General features: G+C 30.3%; 1 protein-coding gene across 1 annotated transcript in view; it reads left to right on the forward strand.

Moving 5' to 3' along the window:
• The window catches only part of LOC107158722 (probable ubiquitin carboxyl-terminal hydrolase FAF-X), a 119,284-nt gene that overhangs the window by 38,782 nt on the left and 67,911 nt on the right, over positions 1-12,591 (forward strand). The window contains exons 13-16 of the mRNA XM_048797401.1: positions 2,499-2,705; positions 4,963-5,099; positions 6,875-7,008; positions 10,016-10,103. Coding sequence (XP_048653358.1) covers positions 2,499-2,705; positions 4,963-5,099; positions 6,875-7,008; positions 10,016-10,103 — 566 coding nt within the window. The remainder of the gene's footprint in view (positions 1-2,498; positions 2,706-4,962; positions 5,100-6,874; positions 7,009-10,015; positions 10,104-12,591) is intronic.

The following is a 12,591-nucleotide window of genomic DNA, read 5'->3' on the forward strand; positions in this document are numbered from 1 at the left end:
TGAAACTTAATTTTGCTGGATATGAAATTTTTCCACAACTAGAATAGTTTAGAATATATTAATCCAGGACCTCCTAGCTTAGGTGGGTCTTGCTTGAGAAATCAATTGAGATCTGAATTGGTTTCGCCCTATATGCAATGTCTTTTTTTTTTTCTTTCACAGGCTTTAAGATTTTATCCTTATATTCTGTATTTTAGTCATTCGCATTATGTCTTAGTGTAGGTCTGCTATAATTTTGTACATTTGGGATCCTGTAAGCCTCTTGTAGTTGATTTTTTCATTGCATTTTAGATTTAGGGATTTTCTAATATTGTGTCTTTGAAATGATTGAACATTCCTTTGGTTTATACCTCTGCTCCTTCTTAAGTTTGGTCTTTTCATGTTATCCCATACTTCTTGGAAGTTCTGTTTAAGGATTGTTACCATCTTCTCCAAATGGTAAATTTTATTTTCAAGATTATGTATTTTGTCTTCATTGCCTGAGATTCTGTCTTCCAGGTAGTCTATTCTGTTGATGATGCTTGCCATTAAATTTATAATTTGGTTTGTTGATTATTTCATTTCAAGGATTTCTGCTTGGTTGTTTGGGTTTTTGTTTTGTTTTGTTTTTGCTTTGTTTTTTAGAATTTCTAATTCTGTATTGAACTGATCTTTCACTTTCTGTATTTCCTCTTGGATTTCACTCTTAATAATTAATCATCCTATGATTCAAGCCGTAAGATCTGTTTTTAATTGTGTTCATTTTGTATTTATCTAATTGTGTTTCCTGAGGCCTTCATTCTAAATAAAGGTCAAGTCATTTGTCAGTTTTTATCTTTATTCTCATTTACTTCTAAATATTTTATTTCTTTCCTGATTTCTTTTATTCATGATTTTTAAACATATTATTTGATCTCCAGGTGATTATTATCCTTTTTTTTTAATCTTAGCATTGATATCCAATTTCATTCTGATAGAATACAAGTAATTCTCTTTTATTTTTTTATTTGCTAAGAATTCTTGGTGATATAACATATAGTTGTATGTGTTGTATGTGCTGCTGAGAAGAAAGTGAATTCGATCCAATAATATTCTTTAATGTGTATTTGGTCCATATTATTGATTATATTTTTAATTGCAGAATTCTTTCATCAGTTTTATATGACCTATTTGGCTGTGAGAACTGTTAAAGTTACCCAGTATTAGCATAATGTGGTCTGTTTGATTCTTAATTTGATCTTTCACTTCCTGTATTTTGCATTATCAATGCATTATTTTGTCAATTTTTTTCAATTCTACTTTTTCTTACTAAGTACTCCTTTCTGTGTTTTGAGATCAGGACTCACTACTTAGCTTCATTTTCCCAAAATCTGAAGTCTTATTTTTTATCTAATACGAAAACTCATCGACTCTGCTTTCCTTTAATTTTTGAATATTTTTGGCAACCATTTGCCTCCAACCTGCTTGTTTTTTTTCTTTCTTTTTTTATACTGTAAGTAGTTCCTGTTAATTTTGGCATTATAACTGTTCTATTTAGACTACTATACTTAATGGAATTATTGATGTTACAGATTAAACTTCTGTTTTTGTGTCCTATTCTTTTTGATTCTGTATTCCTGCTTTCTGAATTGTTATTTAAATATTTTTAATAATATATTATAGTATTTTGTATCATTGCTTTTAAAGATGACATCTGTCATCCTCAGATTTGAGTCTCTAGCTGGTCTGGAATCTTTGCGTCATTTTCTATTCTGCTTTTTATGCTCTCCATTTTTTAGATTCATGCTTACTTTTATGGTATGTCTAGAAACTTTAGGTGTGCTCAGTAGGATGAATAATGAAAAATATATTCCATCTTTATACAAGTATCTCACCTAGTAAATGTAGAATTTTTTAATCTAAATACAGGTCACATTTTTTATCTTTTTGTAAGTAGGAGGGGTTTTGTTTGTTTTTTATCTTAATATTCTTAACTTTTTCTCTGCTTTTTTTTGTTTGAAAGTGTAATACATTTTACTTCATGACTGATTTTTTTGTTTGTAGCAAGTATTTTAAAGTAAGTATTTCTTTCTGTTGTAAATTATGTGATTTTTCTTTTAATATTTTATTTTTTAGTTGTGGTTGGACACAATACCTTTTAATTTTTTATTTTTTTGTGGTGCTGAGGATCAAACCCAGGCCTCTGCACGTGCTAAGCAGCACTCTACCATTTAGAGTCACAACCCCAGCCTCATAATTATGTAATTTCTTAATGAAAAGCATCAAACAGCTTAAAGTTGTAAATGGAGATTTTTTTTTTTTTCCTAGAATTTAGAGAGTCTGTTTTATGAGTTCTATTTTATTTTCTCAATCTGAATACCAATAGTTTGGTAATTTGGTGGTGGGTATGTATATGCACCCATCTGTGGATGTGTATTGAAGAAAATGCCTAGTTTATCCAAAGAGATTAAAGTAGTGATGATGTAATACAAATAAAGGTATAAAGTTATGAGATATTAATCTTTTAATTTTTCTTCTAGGCAAGTTGGACAAATGCAAGTAAAAAGCAACGTGAAAAGCTACTTGAGCTAATACGCCGTCTTGCAGAAGATGATAAAGATGGTGTGATGGCTCACAAAGTTTTGAATCTTCTTTGGAATCTGGCTCATAGTGATGATGTACCTGTAGATATCATGGACCTAGCTCTCAGTGCCCACATAAAAATACTAGATTATAGTTGTTCCCAGGTACAGAAGTGCTTATTTGCCTACCATTTCTAACTTTTTTCCTTTAACATTTAAGATAATATACTTGTAGGATAGTTTTAGTTTATTTAATTACTTTGGTTTTAAAATAAGCCTGAAGAATTAGTTTATTTTTGTCATATAAATATGACTTTCTACCTTATTTGGTATTTTTCAATAAGTTTTATCTGTTATCCATTATGCATTTTTAACAACTTTAGATAAATAGTTTTATAGCTAAATAATTTATTATTATAATTGTACTATATAAAATACAAGGCACTAAGGTCACATATAATTTAAGCTGAATAGGGACTTTGGAAGCATAAAAGTAGATGTTAATGTAAATATTGGCTTCCCTATGAGCAAATCATGATAGCTCACTCTGCCCCACTTTTAACTTATGTCTTTGATGTTTACTAGTTGTTAAGTATTCAATTTTATACAAATTTTATCTGTTAGCTTCGATTATGTGGACTTTTGTCAGTTATAGTGGTGAATTTATAATAGTTCATAAATTTAATGATAATGATGTTTTTTCCTTAAAAAAAAAAAAAAGCAGAAGTAGTAACTAAGGACTGATAAAGAATGTCTTCAGTATTTGGAGGGCAGGCATTTTTGTTTCGCTTGTACTTGAGTTTTATTTAACAAGTCAGGTAAGCCCAAGATTACTTCTGATTTGTGAAAAACCAGGATTGTGATGGTTCAGAAATAAACACTGAACTGATTGCCTTCATTAAAAAAAGTATTGTCATAAATATTCATACATATAATTAACTATAATTATGATTATTTATATGTATGAGAACATTTTAAACAGTGGTACTTTAAAAATGAAAATTAAGTTATGTTGTGAACTATTTAGTTCTATGTATTCACAGTTGTCCACAGAAACTGAGTTTTTTTCATATTCTGAAAAAGATACAAAAAAAATTATCATGTTTGTTCTCTATAGACAAAGTCTCAAGTAGCTTTTTCCAATTCCAGTAATTAGTAATACAGTAAATTTGTATTGATGCATTTAAATCTTCAGATGTAATAAAAAGAAAATAATCTAGTTGGGTTATATGATCAGATGATGTTATGTTTCCTTCTCATTGTTCATTAAATGTTTTATATTTATCTAAAATGGCTAAGAGGATCTTGTATATAAGTGATATTTTACAAATAAAAGGAATGTTGTAGAAAATCAAAATAGTACATTTATCATAAAGGCTCAACCATGGTTTATTATTTATTCTTATTTATCATAGGCACTCCATCTTATACCTTGCCACATTAATAAGTATTGGATTTCACTAAATTTAGCAAAAAGTGTTTGGCTTTTATCAATTTAAGGTTTCATTTGTTATCGTTATGGGAAACTAATAAGTCTGTTACTCAAAGTGCTTTGAAAAGCAGTGACAAATTTAATATTCATGTACTGTAAATATTTTAAAGTCCTTAATATAATCACTGAAGTATTGCCTATTCTTTCCCAAATATGTACAGAAACAGGATTATTTAACTGAAAATCTGTTAGGTATCTGCATCTAACTTTTTAATCACTGTAGTTAACAAGGTTAAGCAAATAAACAAAGAGAGAATAACTGAAATAAACCTATTGTTCAGTATTTCTAATTTTCTTTTAAGTGGATACTTAAAGGAATTTTAAATTTTACAATGTTCATTTTTAAGTATTTCTGAAATACAAATATTGTGTTTCTTGCTGATTAAAAAAGTACAGCAGGGGCTGGGGTGGTGGCTCAGCAGTAGAGCGCTTGCCTAGCACAGTTCAGAGGATTCGATCCTCTGTACCACCTAAAAATAAATAAGTAAAATAAAGGTATTGTGTCCAACTACAACTAAAAAATAAATCTTAAAAAAAAAAAAGAAAGCATAGCAGTACCAAACACATGTAAATAATTGGAATTTTGTGTTTTTGCTACATTTTACAAAATGAGAACCTAACAAAATATTTAATACAGTGCCCACGTTCATACTTTATTAATGTTCCTATACTTAGGAACTGTTTATATATGTTGATCCAGATAGCTAAAGCCATGAAACATTGAGTTCATAATAGTGCTTAAAATGTCATAGTTTTAATGATAATTTCAAAAAAAGAATGTACCTTTTGTTTGATTAAACTATTAAGCCTTCATCATAAAATTTATCTGCTGAGTTTAAGTGCTTTTCTGATAATTCTCAAAAACATTTGAGGTTAGAATTATGTAGAACACTCGTCCATTTAAAACAAATTTTTTTTAATATATGTAAGGATCGAGACACACAAAAGATTCAATGGATAGATCGATTTATAGAAGAACTCCGCACAAATGACAAGTGGGTAATTCCTGCCCTGAAACAAATAAGAGAGATTTGCAGTCTGTTTGGTGAAGCTCCTCAAAATTTGAGGTAAGGTTTTTTAATACCAAGAACTTCCTTATTTTTGTAAGTATTTTATTGAAAATAGGATATCAATAAAAACAAGTTTTAAAGAAAGAAAACGATATTGAAAAACAAAGCTTAGAGAAAGGTGTATTTGGAACAGAAGAAGGGTCTTTGATTATATTCAGTACTTTATATTTTATAACACAGATCAATTATGTGATAGTTCCAATAATCTTTAAGCAATTAAGTACTGGAGCCAAAGTCCTGCTTCTTCTTTCAAAAGTATCTTTGACATTCAACAATTGGCCTTATGATACTTGGTATTTTATCTCACTTCTTAATTTTATTCTGCCCTTTTGGCTCTTTTTCTACCCATAACTAACAATTTATTGTAGATCCCACATAATAATATTTTATACAATCATTGTTATTTGCCTAATTGATTTATCAAACATTTTCAATACTATTATTAACTTTATATGTCATACTAAGGAATACCATTTTCCAAAGTGAGATTAAAACCTTTTTTGAATTTTAAAGTTAAACTACACAATTTCAACTACATAATGAATTTAAATTATGAAAGATGACAAAATTTTATTTAAAGAATTTGTTTACTCTGAAATTATTTTGTAGATAATTTAAATGACCAATCTCAGTTGCTAATTTGTGGTTATTGGAATGATTTATTCTTTTTATTTTCTTTTCATGTATTTGGAATTAATTACATGAATGGAAAATTAACATGGAGGAAACTACATGTTATCACAAGAATAGCATAAGTACAATTAAGATGCCTAGTTAACGAATCAGTTCAAGGATTGTTTAACTAGGTATATCAGATTCTTTAATCTTGTAAAAACATTTTCTTCTGTTTAAGGTAATTACATGATTGCCAAGATTCTCTTGAGTTCTAAATTGATATGATTATGTCTTTAAATAGAGTTTCTGTTTGAATTCAAAGTACAAATTTTATGATAATATTTGATAAAAATAAGGAAATTTCATGGAGATAATTACTATAGAAAATACAGTGTTTACTTAGGAAGGACATATTTTGGTTATATTTCACCCACCCTATATGCTCTGTTTTTTTATTTGTTTTTGTATTTATCAAACATTTATTTTTTGTTTGCAGTAATGATACTCTTTCAAGGCTGGTGGCTTCATCACTAGTAGAAGAGTAATAATTGTGAGGAGTTGATTGGTTTAATTGGAAATGATAAAATAGAAAAGAATTTTTCTTGTAGCATCCACAGTCAAAACTGTTTGCATACCAAATATTTTTCATAATTCGCATTGAATGGCTATTATTCATTTTTGTTTTATGTGTGTGTGGTGCTAAGAATGAAACCCAGAGCTCTGTGCATTATAGGCAAGCATTATAGCATTGAACTAAATCCCTGACTCCTTGATATTCTTATTCACATAACACATTTGCTTGAACAACAGTAAATTGAATATTACTGAGTGATGACTGTCATGTAGAATAAAAATATCAAAATTCAGTTTGGGGAGGAAGGTCTTTATTTTTATTTATATGCAGTGCCGAGAATTGAACCCAGGGCTTCACACATGCTAGGCACGTACTCCGTCACAGAGCCACAACCCAGGCCCTTAAAATAGTTTTTTTTTTTTGGATTATTCTTGCTAACATTATATTTTATTATCAAAGAGAAGGTATTGACCATATTGTGTTATAAATATAATATTCATGTGGTAAGTAGAATTTACTTTGAAAACTCCATTTCCACAATTTTTATTTGCCTAATTGTACTGTTGAGTTCTTCTCATTTCAGTCAAACTCAGCGAAGTCCTCATGTTTTTTATCGTCATGATTTAATCAGCCAACTTCAGCACAATCATGCCTTAGTTACTTTAGTAGCAGAGAATCTTGCAGCTTACATGAAGCACATAGAACTATATGCTAGAGGTATGTATGATAAGATGAAATTAATTGGAGAATCAACATAGATTTCCTGATTTTTTTTTGTTTTATTCTAATATTAATTAGCTCAAATGTCAACATATCTATTTATAAAGGAGAAAAACGGAAATGAGTTGGTTTTTATAATTGTACAGTTGTCTGGTATCTGAATAACTTGGTGCCTGTACCCACTACCAATAACAAAATTCTGAATACTCAGTTTCTTATACAAAATAACAGAATTTGCAGTTTACCGACACACATCATACTTTAAATCATCTTTAGTTCATTTATAATACCTAATACAATATAAATGCTATGTAAATACTATGGTCTGTTGGTTAGGAAATTATATTTTAAAAGTCTATACATAATCAGGACAATTTTTGTCACCAGGTGTTTTACTTCTTAGTTCTTTATAAACTCATGCCTTCTGGAAGATAAAAAACCTTCAAGGTTTTTTCAAGAAGTGGAGCCTGCTACATATCAACTCCAATGATAATTTTTTTCTTCATTTCATCTATACTTTGAATGATATCATCAATAAATAAAGACCATTTGCTGATAAGGTAGTCTGGAAAATCAGCATATGTGCATTTTAACCTCATATGATCCTCTGTCTCTTTTAATGAAGGTTTTTTTTCTTTTTCGAGGTATCAGGCATTGAACTCAGGGACACTGGACCACTGAACCACATCCCCAGCCCTATTTTGTATTGTATTTAGAGACAGGTTCTCACTGAGTTGCTTAACACCTGACTTCTTGCTGAGGCTGCCTTTGAACTTATGGTCCTCCTGCTTCAACCTCCCAAGATGCAGGGATTATAGGCGTGTGTCATGGCACCCAGCCCATTTAATGAAGTTATAGTTACACCCTAAATATTTGATATCAAGTAATGCATATTTGGTGAAACAAACTGACATTCTGACTTTTTAATTTTTCCCCCCACCTTTGGTTGACCACAAACCTGAAATCTTCCTTCTTTAGCTACCCAGTCAGTGGAATTATCATTTTTAAAAATGTATTTCAGGGACTGGAGTCGTGGCTCTGTGGTAGAACACTTGCCTGGCATGTATGAAGCCCTGGGCTCAATCCTCAGCACTACATATAAATAAAGATCCATTGACAACTAAAAAAAATGTATCTTAAAAAAAATGTATTTCTAAATCTAATGCATTCCACTATTTAATGAGGGAAACATGGTAGTTGTATGGCATTAGATAAATGATTTAATTTTTTTTAAATTGTCAGGCTAACCATGACACGTGCATGCCTTACTGATCAGGAGGTTGAGCAGGAGGATCACAAATTCAAGGCCATTCTCTTCAAAAGGGCTGGGAATGTTATTCAATGTAGAGCACTCCTGTTCTTATTCCTAATACTAAAGATTAGTAAGTAATATAAGAGGTAGGTAGGAGGGTTAGTGAGTAGATAAATATAAATGGATCTGGATAAAGAACACTTTTATTATTTTTGTCTTACAAGTTTGAAGTTATATAAAAATATAAAGTTATTCACATCTCTTTCACATTTCCTTCTTCAGAAACACAGTAATCACAGTTGGGGGACTTCTATATAAACTCTTCAAAAGGAATGAAAAGCAGCTAATGTGTTCCAGTTTAAAGTTTGTCCAAATGTTTTTCAAGATTATTTCTCTGAGAAAAACAGAAAGCTTACAACAAAATTTTATTATTGTCTTAAAACCTCTTGAGGTCCTGAGATTTGGTGCAATTGATGAATTTTATGGAAGCATACAGTGAAGTTTTTAGGGTTTTTGGCATATGCTTATGTATGTGGAAGTAAGAAGCAGTGAGTTGAAATATTTGGGAGCATGAAAAAATATACTAAATATGCTATTCCACTTTTATTGCAAGTCAAGATTTCCACATACAAAAAAGTTGGGCATTTTGAAAACTTGGATACTTTCACCAATTTCAGAAGGTATTCAACACATGATTCTTTGGTTCAGGATGGAGATAATACCAGGTTCTGTATTATATGTATCAGAATATATTACTGAAGAGGAGTTACATGATTTTTATTCTTTCACCCTTGCTTCATAGTTTGGGAATAAAAGTCTTTTAAAACAAAACTTTGTGTTGGGGTAGATCTTTTAGTTCTGTTCTACCTATTTTAATAAAGCATGTCACACACATCTACAAAACAATTAACTGTCCACTACTTTAATGACAGTAATTGCTTTTAATTTTTTTCCTCTGGCTTTTTAAAATCAAAAAACAGGACTTTTCCTACCCACTATGAGATGAAACACTAACAGATTCAATACTTCAAAAACAGATTTGTTTTTGTTTTTTTTTGTACCAGGGTACCAGGGTTTGAACTCAGGGGCACTGGATCACTGAGCCACATCCCCAGCCCTATTTTGTATTTAATTAGAGACAGGGTCTTACTGAGTCGCTTATTACCTCTATGTTTATGAGGCTGGCTTTGAACTCTAGATCCTCCTGCAGCAGCCTCCTGAACTGCTGGGATCACAGGCCACTGCTGCCAGGCTCAAAAGGAGAATTTTTGATCTGTATCTATATCTAAGCCTGCTAAATTGAGCTTCATTGTTGAGTAACTTCAAAAATTAGCCAAGGGAAGAAAACAAATTGGAATAGGAAAGATAGTAAATTCTACTATACGCATATATGAATACACAATTGTGCAATTCCTCATCATATTCAATCAGAAGAATGGGAAGTTATACACCTAAAGGAAAATATGTCAAAATACTTCTGAAATGTATAACTAATAAGAACAAAAAATAAATAAGATAAATGATAGATTTTAATTCAATAAAAAAATTCATTGAAGTGAAATCATAGACTTTTGTAACAGACATTCAGAAGATTATATTATCTTTTTGAGGATAAAAATTGAATATATTGACTATGTAGATTTCCCTATTACATACTTTCTGAGCATAAGTAATTATTGACATTTCTTTTGGCTAAAGTTAACTAGATGTACATATACATATCATATAATTCATATTTTTATTTATTTGCAGACCATGAAAACTATGACCCACAAACTGTGAGACTTGGCAGTAGATACAGTCATGTTCAAGAAGTCCAAGAACGGCTTAACTTCCTTAGGTTTGTTTTCAAGGAATTAGTAATGTTCTCTTTAAGGCACAGATAAACAGTGCAGTTGACTTAACTCTTTATTAATGGCTATTCACCCTGAAAGGGAATGTTTATTCACATCAAAATGTTTACATACAGTTTTTCTATGTGTTTGTATGAAAAAATTTGTATTTTTCTATGTGTTTTTATAAATTATCTGGTTGAATTTATCTGTTTTTTGTTGTTGTTTTAGGAATTTTGGAAGACATATTTAAAATTTTTATATATAGTTTGTATTTAGTTGTGTGAGAATCATGTTTATTCTTTCTTTTTTTTTTTTACATACTGAGGATTGAACTCAGGGGCACTTGACCACTGAGCCATATCCCCAGCCCTATTTTGTATTTTATTTAGAGACAGGGTAGCACTGAGTGCGTATAGCGCCTCACTTTTGCTGAGGCTGGCTTTGAACTCATGATCTTCCTGCCTCAGCCTCCCAAGCCACTGAGATTGCAGGCTGCTCCACCTCACCTGGCACATTTATTCTTAATATATTTACATATATTAAAATAGATAAAATAATTAGTTAATGCTTGCTATTGATAGCTAATGTGTGCACCTCAATGTTATATATTCTATCAGTGGCTAAAAAAGGCAGTTTGAAAGCTGTATACAGTAACATGATATATATAAGGCTTATCTATATTTTAAGTGAAAGCTAAATATAATCCAAGCAGAATTTGCTCAGTGATCCTTAGATTTTACTGCCATGGTTTGCATATGTGTTTGCCTTGAATGATGAAGATTTCTTAGGAATGCAGTTACCATAACAAAACAGACTGTATTTGAACCATAAGTGTGCTAAAGAAAAATGCCCAAACTATTAATCTTTGATAAAGCCTTTTGTTTTTATATATATTAATTCTGGGGAATTTTTCTTTAAGCTGTTTCTTTTTACTCATGAATCAGGTTATAATTTATGAACAAATATTTATTTGACCATGTAACCTATTTTTTTTATTAAGAATGACATTGGCTACTTTAAAGAATATTATGTTCTGCCAGGTTGACAGATATTTTATTTCAATTTGAAATAAAATCCGATGTCATTTTCTTCTGATATTGAAATTTCTTTTTTTATTAACAACTTAGGAAAAAAAGGCTTGCTTCTCCATATTGAAAATATCTCCCAAAGTGATTCATTGTTTATGTGGGGGTTTTTTGTTTGTTTATTTGTTTGTTTTTTAAGTACTGGGAATTGAACCCAGGGCTTTACACATGCTACACAAGTGCTCTGTTACTGACCTACATCCCCAGCTACTGATCCATTGTTTTTGATGACAATGTATTGTTTCCCTTAAGTTTATTGAAACAAGCAAACAAAAAAAGAATTAGAATTTATCTATTCTTGTTAGTAAAATTTAGAAACCGAAGATCTTCCGTAATTCCCATTTTTTTTTTTTAATTTAGTACAGTATTTTAAAGAGAAAAAACCTAAGAGGTATCTTTGTACACACCATGGCAACCTTGTGAACTAGGCATTATTTTAATTTGATTAATAAGGAAACTGGTAATCAGGTTGGGGAGAATATATGTTTGAAATGCATCTGGTATGTCATATTGAGACTACGCATTTCATCTATCTGAATTTAAAGTTTCTTTTTATAAGTGATTTTTCTTATTTTTTCCCTTTGCATCTTAGCTTGCAAACTAGGTTGGAGAAATAAAGTAGAACTAAAAGCTAGAGGCCCCTTTCAGATTTAGAACACTCTAATTAGGGACCCAAAATTTAAAAAAAAACAAAAAACATTAAATAAATATGCATACTTGTTTAGATAAGACTCTAGCATTACTTTGTTAATTTTAAATATAAAATTAGGATTGTGATTGAAATAAGTATATCTTTCACTTTTCATTCAAAGAAGTAAGCACAGTGAGTGAAAGAATACAGGAATGATATGGATATTAATTAGGGAAAGACTACTTAAAGTAGAATCATTCCTTGATTATTTTGCAGCTGTGTGACAAATCTTCTAAAGGACATCATTGAATACTGATAAGCATACTAAATAATTACTGATATAGAAATAAGTTTAAATTATGTGTAGGTTATTTTTGTTAAATATGAATAGACATGAAGGAAATATTTTTAGAAATGTAGAAATTTTAAGCAGGTTTAATTCTTAAAATCTTAAGAGTTATTTCTCATAGTTGCTTGTGTAATCAATCCCTCATTTTCCAAGGAAACTGTACAAACAGGGAAATAAATCACTATCTTGTTTTAAAAATTTGAGGTTTCTGAAGACAGCAAAAGTGCTAACAAAGTTAGCTAACAACCTAACAAAGTTGCTGGCACTTTGTGGTGACCTAAAATAAATTAATATTTGTTATTTGGTTCCAGATAGGTTTAACCACCTATCTGGAAATTAGTTCTTTTGGAAGAATTATTACTCTTTAAAAATATTTTTAGTTGGACTGGGGATGTGGCTCAAGCAGTAGCGCACTCGCCTGGCATGCG

The sequence above is a fragment of the Marmota marmota genome, unplaced genomic scaffold (assembly GCF_001458135.2).
Source record: "Marmota marmota marmota unplaced genomic scaffold, marMar, whole genome shotgun sequence".
Taxonomy (NCBI): domain Eukaryota; kingdom Metazoa; phylum Chordata; class Mammalia; order Rodentia; family Sciuridae; genus Marmota; species Marmota marmota.